Raw genomic sequence first — 19,412 nt, forward strand, 5'->3', positions numbered from 1 at the left:
TTCATGACCCTGATGAGTGTGAAACTTGAATTTACTCCTCTGCTGATTGTAGACTACATAGGCCTTAGAGAAGCGTGGGGCCCTACTGTGTGTCTTTGATTTAAGATTTTTTTTCCACCTAGCCTGAGGTCATTGTTTGGATGCTTAGTACATGAAACTGACCATAGTGACTCAGCCTAAAACTCTGTCTAGTGTAGTGTCTTATTTCTAGGATTAGCCAGTAATGGCTGCACTGTGAGGAGGAGATCATGCATGAAGTGAGATTTCCGTGACATCTTCCCTTTTCCAGTGAGGATATTGAGGATATCTGACAGGGAAGAAGGCCTTCTGCCTCTTGCCTGTTTCCCACAACAACCATTCCATGTTTAAGGAAAGACTGGCTTTGTCTCTTCTGGAACTCTTAAGTGGATCCAAGAGCTATACAAAATGCATCTCCCTAGGGTTTGTGTCTCTGTGCTGTGTTTCACTTCTGGGTTTGTACTGAAAAAAAAAGATCATTTGTGCCAATGGCTGGAAATATAATCCAATGCCTCATCATCAATAATTTTCATTACAGCATGACTTGCACAACATCTTCATCATCTGAGATGCCACACTACCCAGCAGTGTACACCCTGCAGTATGCTTGTGCTTAATGACTAAACAGTGTGCTGGCTTTAGCTTTGAATGATTTCACATCTCTTACCTCTGCCAGTCCCATTTTTTTAAATTAACATGAAATCTTCTGTGTTCAAAAATACCCCTCTGTAGTGAAGCAATGTAGAACCTCCTTTGGAGACCTGTAAGGGGATTTTATACAGCCCTGAGTAAAAATCTGCATGCATGCAGGGCTGGAAAAAAAATGTGAAATGCTGTAATGTTTCACTCACACTATTTGGGAAAATGAGTTGCTAGAACTACCCCAAATGCTGAATGCCAATGCTATTTTCAGTCAGTGGTATGTAGCTACTGCTGAGGACATGCATAATGGATGCACTGGCAACTCATCTTTATGCCAGTGTTTAAAATCACAGAGAAATACAGATAAGAATAAAACATAGGATCCATCTTTCAAACCAGCTGTCTCCCATTGCTGCTGTAAGCAGTCCCCTTGTGCTCCTCTGGTTCCCAAAGAGCCTTATAAACTTCTTCCAGCTCCTTGACTTCACAATATTGTCCTCTATCCTGGAGTTTGCTCCTTGCCATGAGTCTGTCATTGTGTCTCAGTGCCTCATGTTACCAGCCACCAGCCTGGCCACTTCGGCTCACTGAAGGTGTTCTGGAGACTACAAACAAAAGTACAGAGATTTTTGGCACTTGTAGGTCTTGACTCTTATGCTACCTTAATGAATCACTATACCCATAGGGACTGAAAATCTCGTTATGTGTGAACTTAATCAGAATCGGCTTTATCGCTAGATAAGATTTAAGGGTAGGAGACTCAATTTGCTGGAAAACACGTGTTTGTAATAATTGAACAAAGTTACGTAGGAAAATACAATATACACATCAGTATGATTAAATGTGGCAATGCAGATTTTCCTAAGCTGCAGCATCTTGGGGAGCCTGTGGCAAGGACTAATTAATCCTCCATCTCCTGCCACAGGCCTGGTATGCCCAGGGGAATTTTTAGAGCTATATCTTTTCTGCTGCTATTGTTAAAAATGCTCACGTAGAAAAGGCATGACTTTCCCCTCTCCTAGCCTGACAGTGAGTGCTCCTCCTCTTTAGCTGTGCCTTGGCTCTTGTGACTGGGAGCTATAGCATCCCATGATAATGCAGACAATTGACTCAGTTCTCACCATTCTCTTCATTAAGCTCTTTTAATTTTTATGTTACCTTAATTAGCTCTTTCCTGCCAACACCTTTAAATTGGCTTTTGTTGTTTTAAGACATTTAAAACGGCAGTGGTAAAATGTATAAATCTCCTATTAGAACAGGATTAATTGCACATGTGTTCTCATGATGACTGATGCTGGCTTTTCCTTAGCAATGTCTTGAATGAACCATGACATTTAAACATGGAAATGCCATGAAACTGAGTTTTTCACACCAGGGGACACATTTACATCTGGAGTATCTGAGACTTCGTGTTGTCAGCACTGGCCATTGCACACCAGCTGCTATGTAAGGACACACAACCCAAGGGTACACACAGATATTTATTTAGGGAGCCGTGCATTTCCCTTCTCTTTGAAGACAGAAAGACAGAAGCCAGTTGTAAATTGGGTCCTTTTTTTGGGTTTGGTTTTTTTTGGTTTTTTTTTTTTGAGAAGCTGTTTGTGTAATATTATCTTGTGTACTTAGAACAAATGGGGTTGGGATGAAAGGGGATCCTTCACCCTTCTCTTCCCATGTTGCACACTCTGGATAAGCATTCGTCTTCCTGAAAGTGGAATTATTTGTATTTCAGGTATCCTCCCTGGGCCTGCCTTGGAAGCTAGATCTGCAGCCTCCCATCAGTCATGGTTGTTTCAAGATTAAAGGCCACTTCCCTGTCATTGCCAAGCCTTTTTCTTCTTGCTTTTCATCTCTCAGCATCACAGAATGTACCTGAATACTCTGAAGCTGAACATCAGCAATGTGTCAGGAAAGAACACCCCACAATTGCTTTTGAAGGTAAGAGCTTCTGTGCTGTTTCAATTTCCAGTAGAATGATCCAACTTGAAATTCTTCCTGGTGTTGTTATAGGTGATAGTTCAGTCTCTCCTATTTTCCTTACACCTACAATCCACAGGCCAGTGCAGGTGGCCTGAGGAGTTGTTATTTCCTATGATGCTTTACAATGTTTTGACTTGGAGGTTTCACAGCGGTCACTTGGTTCAAGCAGTTTGGGGACAACTACTCTAAGACTCTCATTTCCAGTTTGGCTACAGGTACCCTGTAATCTTGTGCCACACTGAAACTGTGTTTCAATTCCCTTTTCTCTGACTGGATTCAGTAATGCTTGTTTACCTCCCTGGCTGGCTGCATCCAAATAACAAATGAAAAGTGTTAGAGAATTTAGACATACTTAAATGCAAGAGAAGTTAAGTGTTTTTAAAATTGGAGGGAGTGGCTACCTTATTGTTTGTGGCTGTTTGTTTGTTTGGTTATGTATTTATCAGTTTTTTCTGCCTTTAATCTTGCCATTTCTTAAGAATGTGAGAGGAGGCTTTTGTGTTGCAGCATCCTGCCAACTATGGGGAATCTTTTTACTGTTCTTTTGCTACATGGAATTTTACTTGTCCTTCTGCCAGTTGGATTTTCCATGAGTGTACATTCACTCCTGAGTTGCTGTCTGTCCAATCTGTCCACTTACCCACATGACAGATCATTGTACTTGTACCACCATTATTTCTGAATTCACCCCAGAACAGTGTAGTGTTAAGCTCAGTGTGCCAGCATCATCAGCTGCTGAATCTCCCTGCTAAAAATGGTTTCCTCCTAAATGTTGAAATATTGATCTTGGTTCCCATTTAAGGCTTTGCAATGCATCTCCAGTTACATTGTTCACTAAAGGCAATTAAATACCTTGCAATGTGTCTCTAGTTAGGTTCTTTGCTAAAGGCAATTTAGTTGTGGTTTTGTGACCTTTGAGATAGGGTTTCCAGGAAGAAAGTAGTCAAAGGCTTCCTTGTTGACCTTTCTGGGTTCTTCTAGAGCTTTTCTCTTCTTCACAGAGGATGAAACTTGTCTCTTAATTTAGAAAGTTTAAGAGTTTTCTTGTCTGTTTTCCATTATCTGTGCTTTAAAGGTTTAAGTGGATTAAAGTAAATTAGCAAAATCTTTAAGCCTACATCATATGCCACTGTCTCTAACCTTGCTCTGGTGGGATGGGTAAATAAACCTTGATTTTAATTGCTAAATAAGTATAACCATCTGTTTAACTGGAGAGGGCTGAAAGGAGAAACCCTTGTGGTTAAAAACCTGGTGGAACTCAGTTGGGTATTTAAAGAGGTGATACAATAAAGAGGGTATTACAGGTACAGAAAAGAGAAAAAGTGTGCTCTGCTTCTACTAACTGGAATCACCAACCTTTGAGTTTACAAAGGATGTGTTTGGGGGATCCAGCACTGAGATAAATAATTCTGCAGGGAATAGTAGAGCCTCCGTTCCGGATGCTGAGGAACCAGTGGGCATTTTTTGCATGCATTCAACATACATGTTTCTCTGGAGAAGTGATGGCTACATAAACACACTCATCATCTCCCAGTTTGCTTTGTTTTAGTCAGGCATGATTTTTGCAGAAAAAAAAAATAAGCTTTCCATTTCACTGGTCATGTTCTTTTCCTCTCTTTCACTGAAAGAGGGTGAAACTAGTATGAGTTAATCAGAACTTGACAATTATACAAAAGAAATAAAGATTGGAATTGCAGACACATCAAGAAAATGACCTAGATTATCATCTGGCTCTCTTAAACCCAAGTTAGATTTAGAGTAGGGTGAAACTAGTATGAGTTAATCAGAACTTGACAATTATACAAAAGAAATAAAGATTGGAATTGCAGACACATCAAGAAAATGACCTAGATTATCATCTGGCTCTCTTAAACCCAAGTTAGATTTAGAGTTACTGTTTCCCCATGACTGTTCATGATACAGCTTAATCCTGTATTTTCTGTTGATATGGGAGGAGTAAAAAAGAGAGAATACAATACATGACTTACTCATTTAAGCAGAAAGGAGGCTACATCTGCAAAGTGTTTTTACTTTAGTTGTGTCTGAACCTGAGGAAATGCCTCAGGTTCCTTACAGAGTCTGTTCCCTAAACCTTGTCATTCCTTCTGACCTAAAGAAAACGGTCTAGACGAGTTGAGGAACCTAAATTCCAGTCCTAAACGTTCATAATTTACATGCTTCAGATAAACATAGTGCTGCCAGAGCTGGGAGGGGGCTGTGAGCTGAATGATTTGTCTCAGCAGACCACACAGAGATCATGAGGGGCAGGTTAGGAATTTGTGCTGTGAGTGCTGTCCTGTGTTTGCCCAGCATCAAACTATCACATCTGTGCCCCAGTTTCCCTCAGGCTCATAAATGATGCTCATTGTACAGCTCACCAACAATAACAATGTATCCTGTTTGGGCTTTTCATAATTAGATTGTTCTACTCTGTGCTTATAGGAAATCCAGTTAAAGTTTGATTTCCCCTGTTAGATCAATAAGAAAATGATCTTTTACTTCCCAGGAGCCTCTTTCTGGTGTCTTATTACCTGCTTGGCTGTGAGTGGGTAGCTACATTAAGGATCTTGCATGCTTGTTTGTTTTTCAGTGAGTTGAGAAATTGGTGTAACAGGTATAAGTGCTTCCTTTTTTATTTATATATTCAAGTACACCTGCATCCATGTCCTGTTTTGCTAAAAAGTATGTGATGCCACCACAACTTCACTGTGAACCTCTCTGGCAAGCCAAGCACTGGAGACACTGTTTCTAGTACCTGTCAGTCACCCTTGTCTTTCTTGTCTTTTCCATATATATACATCTTATAACTTATAGAACTGTCCCTGCATTTGGAGCTTGGCTGTGTCCTTTCTGCACTGCCCTGGTTCTTAGCAGTGTCCTTCAATGTCTTTCTTAGGCACAAAGAACCCTTGCTATTCACTAAAGACATTTGAAGCTTCTTTATTACATGTCCCTTGGGAAAGCCAGAAACATCTTCTGCCATGGCAATACTGTGTAAGACTTGTTATTTCAAGAGCCAGGGCTGACATGCATGTGTGTGTGGCTACAGAGTGTTTCAGCTTGTTTACCAAGGAAGTTCTTAAAAGTTTGAAAACTCATCTATGTCATATGAATCACCTGAACACACAACTTAACAGGAAATAAGTTGCAGACAGATTTTGACTTTCAGTTTCTACCATTATTTATTCTCGTTAGTTTTATCCATTAAATTGCTTTGCTCAGGAACAAGACTTCCCAGGTTATTCTCTGTTCTGTCTCCCAGAGCTTCCTTCCCTGGGTCATGGCTGTCAGTGTAAACTGGAAGAACATCATTTGTCCCTGCTTTAATAATTGCAGCCTGACTTCATCCATAAAAACACCTCAGCTGATGCCATGCTGAAGCATGGGAAAGAGGTGGGCTTGGTTAAATAGCTTATATCCCAAATCTTCTCAGGACTGAAAATCTCAGCTGTGTGGACTTTATCATCACAGCTGGTGTGAGTTCTCAACGTGCAGCATTTCACCCATTGTCTAATTCTCAGTCTCTTCTAGATGCAGACAGATTGCTTTCTGTTGCCTCAGGTTTTCAAAATAAATTAATTCAGGAGTGTTTAAATCTGGGGTTTTACTTCACACTGTCTGTAATTATTGCCACTACAAGATACAGGTGATTCAGGTTGTAGAATGTAGCTTGCTGTATATTTTATCAATATTTTCTTTCTTTAATAAACATTTTATTGAAATGTGGCCGTTTTCAAACACTGAAATCTGTGGGGAACAGCTAAGTATTCGCTTGTTGTACTGAAAGCAAAAGCAGTTTTAACTTTGTGGGCTGAAGGATAATAGGGTATGATTTATTTCTTTTGAAGGTTCTTGACACTTTACCAAGCACCCCCACTATTGTTGAATTGGTCACTAATACATTATTCCTTTTACTGTATATTGATGGGAAAAAAGCACATTACCACCCATCGATTTCAAAGGCCAACTACATAAGTCCCTTAGGAAATTCTGATAAAGATTTATACTTTTCTTGACCAAGTGAGATTTTGGCAATCCAAACCAAAACGTTAGTTAACAAAGAAGGAAGATTGGGGGGTGAGGTATGAGAGGTATATCTGGATAAATATCAAAGGGGAGACAAAATGCATTATGGGAGAATTGTAGTCTAGCTTGCTGCCCTTGACTCTCCAGATAGGGAGTCCAGACATTAACCAGTGATGGAGTGTTGACTGCAAACTGGTGGCATTTTGTGGGTGCTACAGAATAGCTGACCTTCAGTGCAGTTCAGTATAGATTTTGTTCCCATTAAGCAAGCCTTGTGGCAATTTTCTTTCTAGACTTGAAGCATGGTACAGTGGCAAATGAAGCTGATATTTTCTTCTTTAGTGTTGATTTAGAACTTGTTTGAAAATTATTACTAATAGAACCATAAATATACAGTGCTTAGGGAAGTAATTTCCTTTCAGCAAAACTTCTGAAAATTACACCCAGCAGCTCTCTCTATATTTTTCATTCCATAATAATAATTAAAACAATAATAATACTAGATCTGTGACACTTCCCAATTAATGGTGTCTAAGGCACTTCACAAATAAGCGTAATGAGATTTGATTGAAAAAAAGAAAATGCAGCGTGCTGTTCCTTGGGGCCTCAAGAAGAAAAGGGGTCTTGGAAGAGTGCCTTTTATTCACAAAATGCTTTAGAATGAATAATGACATGCAAGACAGAAAGGGCTTTACAGTGGAGCTTCAGGAAGCAAAGCAATTGAGTAACTCTTACCTGTTGGAGTGAGGGATGGTAAAACCTGAAGAGGTGCAGGTGAATACCTCAGGTGGAGGAGCAGCCTCTGAGCAGTGATGATGAAAGGGGGGATGTGCTCAGCAGTAGGACTCAGTGAGGTGGGTGCATGATGTGTAGCAACAGAAGGCCACCAGTGCAATATGTGTGGACCAAGGCCATGTAGAACTCTGTCAGTAGCAGAGTAGTTTATTTATATATTCCAGAGGTCTTGCTGTTGTAACTGGGACTAACAGCAGCATGTGTGTATGTCCTTTCTTTGGTACAGTGGTTAGATCTAGGACATAGAAGTGGGCTGTCTCCTTTCAGATCCCAGGCAGCACCTCAGAGAAAAGAAACAGGTTGGAAAGCAAAGCAAATTGCTCTTTTTTCTGTGGTTCAGTGCAAACAGCAACGTACCTTACAGAGCCCTCATTCTCAGTTTAAAGTTTCCTTAGCATGGTTCTCTAACTGAATAGGTTTCATAGAGTCACAGTATATGCTGAGTTGGAAGGCACCCATCAGGATCATCGAGTCCAACTCCTGTCCCTGTGTTGGGCACCCCAAGAATCACACCATGTGCCAAGTTTGTGAGCCAGTGGTATGGCAGACCTCATTTATTCAGCACATCTGCTTCTGATGAGTGTTAATGGGTCACATTCTCCTAAAATCTTCCAGTCAAGGATGTCATTATGCTTTGATAAAGTTCACTTTAGTACTAGTGATCCTGAAAGAAATATTCTTGTTTAATTATGTGGGGTTCACCCTGGAAAGCCTCAGTCTTAGCTTAGTCAAGCACTTAATATGTACTTAGCTTGAAATCACTGGGATTGTGTATTTGAAAGCAAGTATATGCTTAAGTGCTGAGCTAGGCCACAGTCAGTGCAGAGCACTGAAGCATCAAGTCTGTAAATGGACACCCTAGCACAGCATTTTGTTTGTAGAGAGCTCTCCTGGCATAAAGTTCAACTGTCTAACCTGTTTTCTAACATGGCTGAAGCAAGTGGGTAAGAAATCCTTCATGTTCCTGGGCTTAGTATAGGATTAACTGGATGAAAGTCTGTGATCTGCAGTACAAAGTAGACTGGATTAAGAGATTTTTGTATTTTCTAGTTTTGGGAAGCGCAGAGAAAATCCAGAAGAAACTCTTGTGCTTTGGTTTAAAAAAATTCTCACTTCACAGATCATCCATCCTTTCCTTTTCATAACATTGGGTGATTCTTAGAATGTGTTTTAATGGAAGTACTTGAGCTGCAAAATTCAGATTTGTATTTTTTACATGTGGATTGCTCCATTTTACAGCACATTAATAGAAGATGTAGAGGTCACTGGTTAAATGTGGTCTTTGATATTTCTTTGCTATTATTAGTCCAATTTAAAACCACTGACCCTTATGAGGGCAGGTTCATTTCAAAAGTCTTTCAGGATTTCCCAGCTTTTGCTCTGATTCATTGGTGTAACCGACTCAGGGTGGGGCCTTGGTCCACAAAAGACAGGAATCCTCATAGGCCTGGCTGGCTAAAAGATACAAACTGACATGTCATCTCCAGTGAGCCAGCAGAGGGTCAACTTCTGTTTCAGATGTTTATCAGGATCACACATCTGCCTTTGTGGCAGATCTGTCTACCTGCAGATGAAATTCAAGGAGAGTTCAGCCATTCTTTCTCTGCCCTCTCCTACATTCTTACTGGTGAAAACAGTTGTCCTGAATCTTGCACCATCTCTGCTGGCACAAGTGGCTGATGTAGACATGTAACTGTAAGGATAGTGGGAAAAAATTGCCTCCAGATGTGAAGGAAGCAGAATGAACGATGGCTGAATGATGACAAAGGAGTGTTTTTTCCATCAGACTGCAGTGGCTGTAGGAGCCAAGATGCAGTTTGCTTTCTTGTCTGAAAAGAGGGATTATACCGATCAAAATGTCACAGGAAGCTGCAAGTGATGCATGAGCACTCACCTTATCTTTCTCAGCGAGGGAGATTTTGTGACAGCTGCGGGGCTTGTCTCAGTAAACAATGGATCACAATACTTAAACACTGCAACATTTTTAGGACAGCAAGAAAGCTCTGGGTTTGCTCACAGCGGGGCTGTGTGTTGCACCAGTTAGATGGGTTTTAGTGTGGTGGTGGGGCACCGGCCTGTGGCTGCATGACCCCACAGTGCCATGAGGGGTAGCAGGTTATGTTTCTGAGGAAGCTTTTTGAGGAGAGGAGGCAGTGTTAGGGTGGTATTTGCCCTGGTTGGTAGCTTGCCAAGGAAACCCAAATCTATTCTTTTCATGAAGTCTTGCACTGTGCAGGCACATAGCTTGGCTGCTGTTGATCTCAGGCATAACAAACAGAAATGCTCGTGACTCATGGACATGCATCCATCCCCTTCACTCTAGCAGCACTGTTCTGTCTCCTCTTGATTGGACACTGCCCATGAGGATCTTCAATGCTAGTTGGGATTTGAGGTCTTGTGGGATTCTGAAGAACATCAGCCATGCTGAAGAGGGAATAACCTCTCTCCTGTTATGTGACTTCTTTCCCAGTCCCCCTGCCTGAGACCTGGAGTGGAAGTCTCCTGGATCTCCCCTGGTGCAGAGCTTGATTGAGCTTTTGCCATGCACAAATATGAACCCAAGTGAAACAGAGAAGAGGCCAAGACTGGCCTCTCTGGTGGAGCAGAAATGCTGAAGAACTGTACAAATGTAAAGAATTGGTTCATGCTTATTCTCTGGTGCTTTCTTTATCTGGGATATCCATGGGTTCTTCCTGACAGACTGGTGTGCTTTGCCAGCTGCTCCATATTAATAATAAAAAGTAAATAAACAAGCAATCATAATAGTACTTTTGCAAAAATTAGGTTTGGGTTAATTTTTTTTTTCTTCATATTGAAACAGTTTTGCAATGCTTGTTCTGAAGCAATGATTAAAATTTAGGAAACAAAAGTCAAGATGCTTGGTATGCATTAGCAACAGTTGGTGCCTCCTATACATCATGTGCTTTAGACACCATTAGGCCCTGATGCACTAGCCAGTATCCCTATACCCATTTAATAATTGGAAGCTCTGAGACACTAATTAGTTTAATAATTTGCCTGAGACAGAGAGGATGTGCCACTGGGCACTTGGGACCATGCCTACATCTCCAGATATAATTTCTCTCTTGGGATGGAAGAAGCTCAGCCAGGTCGTTTCAAGGAGGAGCTGCAGGCAGCAAGGAGAGAAGCACAAAATCATCTAGGTTTGACATAAAAGTAGATGAAAACATGTCTATGTTACTGTCATTGTGATTTCTATAGCTCTGTGAAGGTACGACCTGAGTCTTTCGTTCTTTTTTTCCCTTCAGGGTGGTAAAGAGCAGAGCTTTTTCTTTCATCTCCTTCCTTTCTTTGGTAGTTTAGAGATGGGACTATTCCCTCCTTCACAATACCAAGAGAGAAAAAGTCTTATTCTTCCTTCTTCCAGTCTTCTATCAACGTGTTCTTGAACAGGCTGGAGAGGGACAAGAGAAACTCTTGCTTCTTGGGTGCCATTGAAAGGTAATGGCTGACTGCAAACAGCTTTTACAGTGACTCCCTCAGGCCTCTCGTGGGTGTTCATTGTCCTTCTCATCTGAGGAGGAGTTTTGTAGTTGGGCAAGATGGATAGAATTGATTGAGTGGCCAGAAACATGGCTGGAAGGTGAAGACTGCTAGAAAAAAAGCAGGAGTGGGAGTGGAGGTGAATATTGGGTCAGAGGGGTAAACTGAGTGAAACCATGAAAATGAGACAGCTGGAAGAATGTTTTATTTGGGTATTGAGAGAGAGAAGGATAATGCTGTTTTGGCCCATTTTTAGAGGGGATTGTACTCTTCCAACAGCCTTCTAAATCCTCATAACTGAGGCTGGAGATCAGAGGTTTAAGAAGGCAATGAAGCTAGAAATTGCAGCAGATAGGATTAAAGATTTCAACAGATCAGGTTAAAGAAAGAGAGAATACCAGTAATGAGGTGGAGGTGGTGATGGGAAGACAAGACAGCAGGGTGATGTGTATGTGTAGGAGGACTTCTGGGGTGAAGCCAACTTGAGTTTTTTGGCCTCATGAGTAAAGTTGAGCTATGAGTGCTGACACATTTGTTTGCTCAGCTCTGCCTGCACAGCAAAAGATTTCTTCTTCCCTTGATGAATTCACTGGATTCATGTTGTTCTGTGTTGTGGAGGCTTCTTTTACATCTCAGCCTGGGGCAGCAGTTGAAGTTATTTTCCAAAGACTACTGCACTAACCTGTGGTGTGACCTGCAATAGGGAGCAATATTAAATTGTGATTAATTGTCAGTCTAATAACATAACACTGTAAGTAGACTTTACCTTCTGCACATCCTTGGATGTGTCCACACTTGCTGTGTTTGAGGAGACAAGTGGTAGCATAGGCACATAATTAGCCTTCTGATCTTTGGTAACAGCCTTGTTTGCTTTGGTTTTGATGGGTTCAGTCAGTGGCCTTCACAGAATGGAAACTGTGGCCTCAGTATTAGTAGGCAACTGTCTGGTTCATGAAAAATGCTCCATGTACTGAGGATGATTGTACCAGAGGATGATCTGAGATGGTTGGCTAGATTCTGAAAAGGGGACATTTCATCAGTAAGATGAAAGAAAACCTGAGTCCTTGTGTTACAAAGTGATTTGCATCTGTTGACCATTGTTGGGGTACAACACTGAGAGTCCTCCAGGCCAATGGGTGTTCTGAAAAAGGTCTATGTGATTGAGTACTTGCAAACTGGAGTATCTACTAGTTGCTAAACATGGTTTGCCCTGTGCCAGGGCTGAAACAAACCAAAAGAAGAGGAGATTGTTGTTACAGTTGTCCACTTGGACCTCCCTATGACAGCTGAAATACACATAGTGATTAAATAAGCTATGATCTAGTAGGCTGAGTTAAGAGAACTTGTAATAGACCATAACTAGGCAGTAAAGGAAGCACTCAGTTTGTGGCCAAGTTGACAGTGCACAAAAGTAGGTCTGAGTATCTGCAGAACAGGTATTTATTTATTCCCATGCAGTCTGACAGGCCCCCAGTGTTATATCTATGTTCTGCTTCATTGCACAACCCTTTACTGTTGAATCAGCTTATTTTACAGGGCCTTGGTTCAGGTTTTGTTTTCTGGAGTAGGGTCCCTTTTTGTTCATCTTCCCTGTCTTTCTTCCTCAAGGTCTTTTTGGATACCTTTGAAGCTTTTCTGTGCAGTGCTAGGATAGGAGCATGGTTCAATAGGAGATCTAGTGGGAGGTGTCTCTGCCCATGAAGGGGGTTGGAACTAGATGATCTTTAAGGTCCCTTCCAACCCAAATCATTCTATGCTTCTATGTTTAGTCTGTACATGTGAGTATTCCCTTATTTTGCACAAATAACCCTCTGCCCTGTTTAATTTAGTTTCTTTTGCTCCAGACTAGGAAACCCATGCTGAGAATTATTCCAGAAGAGATGTCCTTGAATAGCACACTGGTCAACCTTGCTCCATGCACCTAGCAGTGGCTTTGCAATTTCCAGGCACGGGCATTTAACCTTTCTGTTCTGGGGTGGTTTCTGCTGGATGCACAAAGCTGTTACAGATGGGGGCTCAAGTGAGGTGAAGCAGTGAATGCTGCTCCCCAGAGAGGGAAGTCTCAGCTCAGTGTTTCCATACTTCTGTCCTCCAAAACACACAGAGTAAGGGTGAGGTGGGAGCGGCTGGTTTTGAGATGAGGGCTCAAGTGTTACCAAGTTTACCACATCTTTAGAAGCTGATCCAAACCCCATCAAGCTCAGTGGAAAACTGCCAGTGATTTGAAGAGCCTCTGGATCAGGCCTGTAAACCCAGCTCCTGCGATTTGGCACAGCATCCTTTGTGCAGCTGACTAATCCTCATCCCAGTCCTGCACTCCCAGGAAGGCAGTGCAGATCAGTGTGCTAGCAGGCTGCAGGGACCACCCTGTGAAATGGCAGAGGGCCTCTTTTCACCTTGTCTCATGCATGCATAAATAGCCTGAGCACAGCTGTGTCTGCAGACCTTTATTTCCTGCAAAGCTTTGTCTTCTTTGCAGCTGGATGGATACCTTGAACTACCTTGAGCTGGTGGGGTGACTTGCAGAGCTTTAGAGGCTCTGAATCAGATGTCTGGTGATGGACAATGTTGGAAACTATTAAACTTTTGTTCTTTGGTCCTTGTGGGGAGGAAGTGAGAGCACAGATCTTTAACCCCCTGGAAATGATTAGAGATGAGAAGCACAAAGGAGGCCTTGATGAACATTTTGCCGTAAGCCATGTGGTTCTTTGCTTTCCGGCTCCTGCTGCCAACATGCAAAGCCAGGGCCTTGGTTTTTAATTTTTCATACTGTTTTTAAACAGATACTTTTGCAAATGTAAACATGCCCCAGCACTGAAGGTTTCCAGCCAAATTAAAGAGGGCACTGGAAAAATCAGCCTTCTGAGAAAGGTTAAATAGAAGCAAACTCTGGAGTTCATTGAGTCCATATGTGTAAGCTGCAGCTAATATGGGATAGACCCAGGGCAGCACTTACCTTGCAGAACTGAGCTAGCTTCAGAATGAAAGGCTGGAACTGTCCTTAGGGATGCCTGTGGTCTGAGCAGTAGATTTGAATGTGTCAAATGTAAAAAGACCCATGTCCTGACTCCTGGTTGCATTTCCATTCCATATCCCTTCCCTCTTAACTGGAAGAAAGAAGGCTGGGAAGGAAAATGTGCCATTTGGCATTAATTCTGACAACTCACATTTAGACATTCTTAGCTGGGACCATGCTGGGTTTAATAATCTCCAACTACATGCCTATAAAAGCTTAATTTTGCTATGAGGATGCATGCCTTGCAGACTCTAATTTAATAACCAGGAAGGGTTTCTTTATAAGTTGTACCACCTGCAGTAGTAATAGAAATCAAGACACTGCCTGTTATTTCTTGGGCTTGATTGACATTTCAGCCAACATGGAAAGATTCAAGCCACCTACTGCCTTTATTTATTTATTTTTACCTGTAATTTGTCAGAGCTTACAATTAAAAGGAAGAACTGATGAGTATACCTCTCTGAAGAGAGGAGCTTTTGCTTAGAGCAGCAGATAAAGAAATATTCTTCTTTCCACTGCACTGTAATAGTGGATTAGTTAGTAGGAAAGAGTTGGTAGGAGAGAAGGTAAAATGACAAGAGAAATTATGGTCTAAAATCAGGATCCTTAAAAGGTACCATCATTATATAACAATCCCCTAATCCCACCCCCGTCAGCCAACAGAAATGCCAGGAGATATGCAGTGCATGTCAGCCAACTAACCTGCCTGAAAGGTATTACTGCTGCTGGTTCAGCTGCTTGGCTCAGAAATTTCTCTAGCTAAAGAGCTATGGGAAAAGAAGACAGAGCCCCATTAGTTAGGAGAATGCCAGAGGTGAAACTGTGGTGCCTCATTGGTGCTAGTACATCATTAAGGGTCCCAGAGGAGTGTAGGAGGTGGAGATACTTGAAGGTTAGACAGGCTGAGTTATTCCTTAACTCATGCCTGTTCTTGGAGGAGCAGAGGAGGTACACGTGTTGTGTGGTTAAGCAGTGTGACAGGAATGCTGAGAAGAGTTGGAAGCATCCAGCTCCTGGCAACAGAGTTTTTAGATTGTGAGGATGGAATACTCTTTGCTGGAGAGGCAGCATCCAGTTAGGTGGGGCATGGGACCAGGCCTGATGGTGTCCAGCTCTGAGGTGAGGGGAGTTTGGAGCTGTTATGAAAGACGGTGGTTTTCAGAGCAGAGGCAGAAGTTCCATTGCAAGGTTCTGCCTTGGAACAGGAGGAAGGACAAGTGGAGTGAAGGGACTTTTAAGATTTTGGCAACTGAAGGGCTTGACTAGGTTTCATCCATCCCTGGAGGGAGAAGGGACTTGAAATTGCTCAATGAATATCCCTACATTAAGGGTTTTAAACCGTTGCACAACTGTAACCCTACAACGCGTGCCAAGACGCCAAAGGCCCTAATGAGATTCCTCGTCAACCTTGCCATCTCACCCCTCTGGAATGAGGAACTAATGCCTAAACCAAAACATTCAAACCTGACTGCCTTCAGTGAGACTTCTCAATTTATCACTGGGGAATATAAAATGACTGTGGAGCATGGTTTTCCAAAGCTCTTTTGAACTGGTCTGAACTGCATCATTATTGTTATGAGTCACCAGGTCATGGGCCTGTGTATTGGTATCCTGTTGGCATGAGGCCAGAAGGTATTACCTTTCATGTTGAACCTCCTGGATCTTCAACATCCAGTCCTTGAGTGAGGCAGGGATACTTGTCCAGAGGTCACAAAAGGATTACAGATACAGTGATTTGTTCTCATTTGTGCCTTGCTTCTTCAGATATTTGGTATTCTCTATGTATTTAACAGCCCAAGTAGTTAACAGTTGGAATAAATTCCCAAGAGAAGTCTTCACAGTAAAAATGGATGACTTTCTGAATGATACAAATGAATCTGTCCCCAGTTATTTCAAGCAGTAAAGGTGTAAAGCGAGAATCATAGAATCATAGAATTGGCTGGGTTGGAAGGGACCTCAGAGATCATCAAGTCCAACCCTTGATCCACTACCGCTGCAGTTCCCAGCCCATGGCACTGAGTGCCACATCCAGGGTCTTTTTAAATGTCTCCAGGGATGGAGAATCCACCACTTCCCGGGGCAGCCCATTCCAATGCTTGATCACCCTCTCAGTAAAGAAATTCTTTCTAATGTCCAACCTAATGGTTAAAGAGGTTGAATGGTTGAGAGGTTGAAATTCTGTGATCTCTGATACACACAATGTCAAAGCTGGTAAATACATTTAAAGATGGGATTCTGTGAATGCTACAGCATCACACCTGGGAGTCCCCTAAAACAGTAATTCAGCTTCTTCTTGAAACAGGTGTATTTTTTAGTACATCAGGTCTATCTGCTCTGGATCTCTCAGCTAATGTGTTAACAGATGTAGCTTCTGGAAGAGCCTTGTCTCCAGGAGCATAGTGTAGTCAAATGTATTGCTTTTCATTGAACCTGTGTGTGTGCAGTTTGGAGAAGTACCCAGACTGGCAAATCCAAGCCAGTTGACAGAGCTTGTGCAATCTCTTAGCCACAAAGATGGTGTGATGACAACCCCTCCCCACCAGCCCCCATCTAAACTGAGGAAGTGTTTATCTGATAGGTATCCCAGATATTAGGTAACGGGAAACCTTAAATCCTCGAAGAGAAGCTAAAACCTATCATTGGAGCAGCCATCTCTTGAGTGCAGATCTTTCTACTCTAACTTGGTTTTGAGGCAGTTGATCCCACGTTGTCTTTCTGGAGGGCAGGAGTTTTTCTTTGCTTAGCACAGAAGACAAGGCTATGGAGAATAAATAGAAATCCTCAAATAGATGATTAATTAGCCTTCCCTGATGGATAAGTTGGTAGGAAATCCATTAGCAGATGTCCAGGTGAATTCACCACTTCTAGAGCAGCTTTATTGTTTTCTGCTTTCTCATTTTTGTTGCAGATCTGAAGCCCTGGGTGTCGAATTTCACCTATCCAGGTGTTCATGACTTTTCTCAGCTTGCACTGGATGCCAACAGGAACCAGCTCATTGTGGGAGCAAGGTAAAGATAATATTTTTATTAGTCCAGGATTGCTGCTCTAAACTCTTTCCCTTCAGGCTCTGGCTTTAGAGGAGACTGTTTCCAGCCTATGTAGCCATTTTCCCCCTCAAAAATAAAGGTTTAATTTATGTAGAGGGATTTAGACTCAATATAATTGCAAAGAAGAGAAAATTGCTTAGAAAAAAAAAAAAGATGCAATCAAAATGACTGGTTAATGAAGCAGAGTGCTGACATCTCTCTTGGTATAATGAATGTTAGAAAAGTTATAGTACATCATTCTGCACCACACCTCTGCCAGCACACAATTTCACTTTCTGGTTTATTTGCTATGGCCAGATTTTCCCTCTGTACCAGGTTCATCTACACAACATTACACAAGTCTCTGTGAGACTTTGGCAGTCTAAATGATTATTTTCTTTTATCTTCTTTTAGAATTCACTCCACAGACCTGTTCATTTCATCTTGCTGTTATAGCCAGATTCTCTACTAATGCATTTGGTGCGACTCTGGCCCATTGTATATAATTAGCATATATTTTCCTTTATTTTTAAACATTATTTTTATTTAGGATGCCGTAGAAGGAGGGAAGAAACACACAGTATAAGCATAGGCAAACTAACAAATCTAGAGCTGCATTTGTTATATGGAAAAGAACTATGATTCAGTGAAATAATATATGTCAGGAGTGGTTGAATCATGAGCCCCAGCAGCAACTATTTTTTATTGCATAATAAACAGATAAGACAACCCAAAGAGAAAAGATTAAGCATGCCCTAACAAATCAGTTTAAGTGTAACATTTAGAATCAGATAACACTGGGGTTGCAGCTTATGCTGTTAATGGAAATGGAGGAAGAAACTGCTTCTACCCTGGGTTATTCAGCATTAGAGGACAGGGAGGTGAGGAGCAGGGTTGGAAAAACTCAAGAAACAAACAAGAGAGGAGGAAGATGTGCAGCAGAGGGAGAGGTTTTTGCTCCACAGACACAAGTGGAGTGTGATTTAATATACATTTTCTGTGTGTATTTGTGCAGTAAATTATAATGCTTATCTTCCTGTAGCTGTTCAAATTGCCAGAGGCCCTCCTGCTTTTCATACAGAACCATTTTACTTTTCAAGCCACAGCTTCACCTGTGCTATAATCTTTAACCAGCCATGATTAATATTTATTATTTCAGAGCATTTCTTTGGGGATGGCTTTGAACACTGCCTTCTGCCAGGCTTTGCACAAACACAGGCACATCACACTGAGGAATTTATGGTTTTACATAATCCAGCTGCACGGCAGGTTCCCCACACAGATGCTGCTACCACTGGCACTCATCATCCCTGCTCAAACCCCAGCGACACATCCTGGAGGGAGTCTCTGTCTCCACAAGAATTTGTACAAGTGTGGTTAGACACGAGGCTACACTATCATTATAAGCAGGGGAATGATAGCAAATTTGGCTTCCAGCTGGCAGTACAATATAGTGCAGTGCATTGCCTCATGAGGAGGCAGTGAGGAGTATTTACCAAATTTGCTTGGAGAAGTCAGTTTTCATGAAGTGAAACTGGGAGACTGAAAGTTTTGATGGTTCCACATGGCTCTGATGAGCAATTCTGGGTAGAGGTAATGGAGGTGTAATTTCCTAGAGTGTTTTTTTGGGGGGGGTTTGATACAGGCTTGGTGTGGGGGAAGGGAGGAATGCTGGGGCCTTTCCCTTTTCACCATCTCATTTCCACCCTGTGTGAGGTGACAGGGAGAGGTGTGTGAACATGGGGGTAGGGATGGGGTCCTCAGTGCTGCATGGCTCTGGGTGTGCTGAGCTCCTGGAGCTGTGCCAGAGAAATGAGAATGGGAAGTAAAGCCTTTTCTGCTCCCTAGTCCTCTGATAAACCCACACCTTGTTCTGGACTATTTTTAGGGGTGATTTTTTGAGTCATTAGTTGCTCGTGCACCATCTGCTTGAATTTGCAAATGAAACAATACCTCAAAGAGATAGGAGCTGTCTCTATCCATCTCTACAGGGTGTAATTTATGGAACCTAAATTTAAATGTTAACCATGTTTAAATGTGCTACTGTAGATCATATTAGTAGTAACGCCAGCTATTCTGGGGTTGTGGAAGGAGTTTAGGATCAGGGTGAAGTTTATAAGTACTCCCACTTCTCAATTTCCTGGTTACCATCATTCTCTTAGATGATAGCGTTATAAATTATTTCAGACTGGCTCTTTCTGTCTCTATTTAAAAGCAGTATGACCTCACCACAGCATCTCTTTGGCTTCGTTCATCCTGTGTTTCAAAGCTTCATAGAAAATGCTTCCTAGAAGAAAAGAAGATCCTGGGGCTCATGAGGGTTTTTGGTTTCAGGAATTGGACACAGCGTGACTGAAACTGTAAGAGGTATTGAGGGCATGCCATGCAGGCAGGGAGCTGGAATA

General features: G+C 41.9%; 1 protein-coding gene across 4 annotated transcripts in view; it reads left to right on the forward strand.

The window, feature by feature from the left end:
• Positions 1 to 19,412, forward strand: part of SEMA5B (semaphorin 5B) — a 273,579-nt gene that overhangs the window by 134,445 nt on the left and 119,722 nt on the right. For all 4 annotated transcript variants that reach the window (XM_071746657.1, XM_071746656.1, XM_071746654.1 and 1 more), the window contains exons 3-4: positions 2,393 to 2,598; positions 16,890 to 16,989. In XM_071746657.1, coding sequence (XP_071602758.1) covers positions 2,445 to 2,598; positions 16,890 to 16,989 — 254 coding nt within the window. In that variant the 5' untranslated portion in view covers positions 2,393 to 2,444. The remainder of the gene's footprint in view (positions 1 to 2,392; positions 2,599 to 16,889; positions 16,990 to 19,412) is intronic.

Source organism: Heliangelus exortis, chromosome 6 (assembly GCF_036169615.1).
Source record: "Heliangelus exortis chromosome 6, bHelExo1.hap1, whole genome shotgun sequence".
Lineage (NCBI taxonomy): Eukaryota > Metazoa > Chordata > Aves > Apodiformes > Trochilidae > Heliangelus > Heliangelus exortis.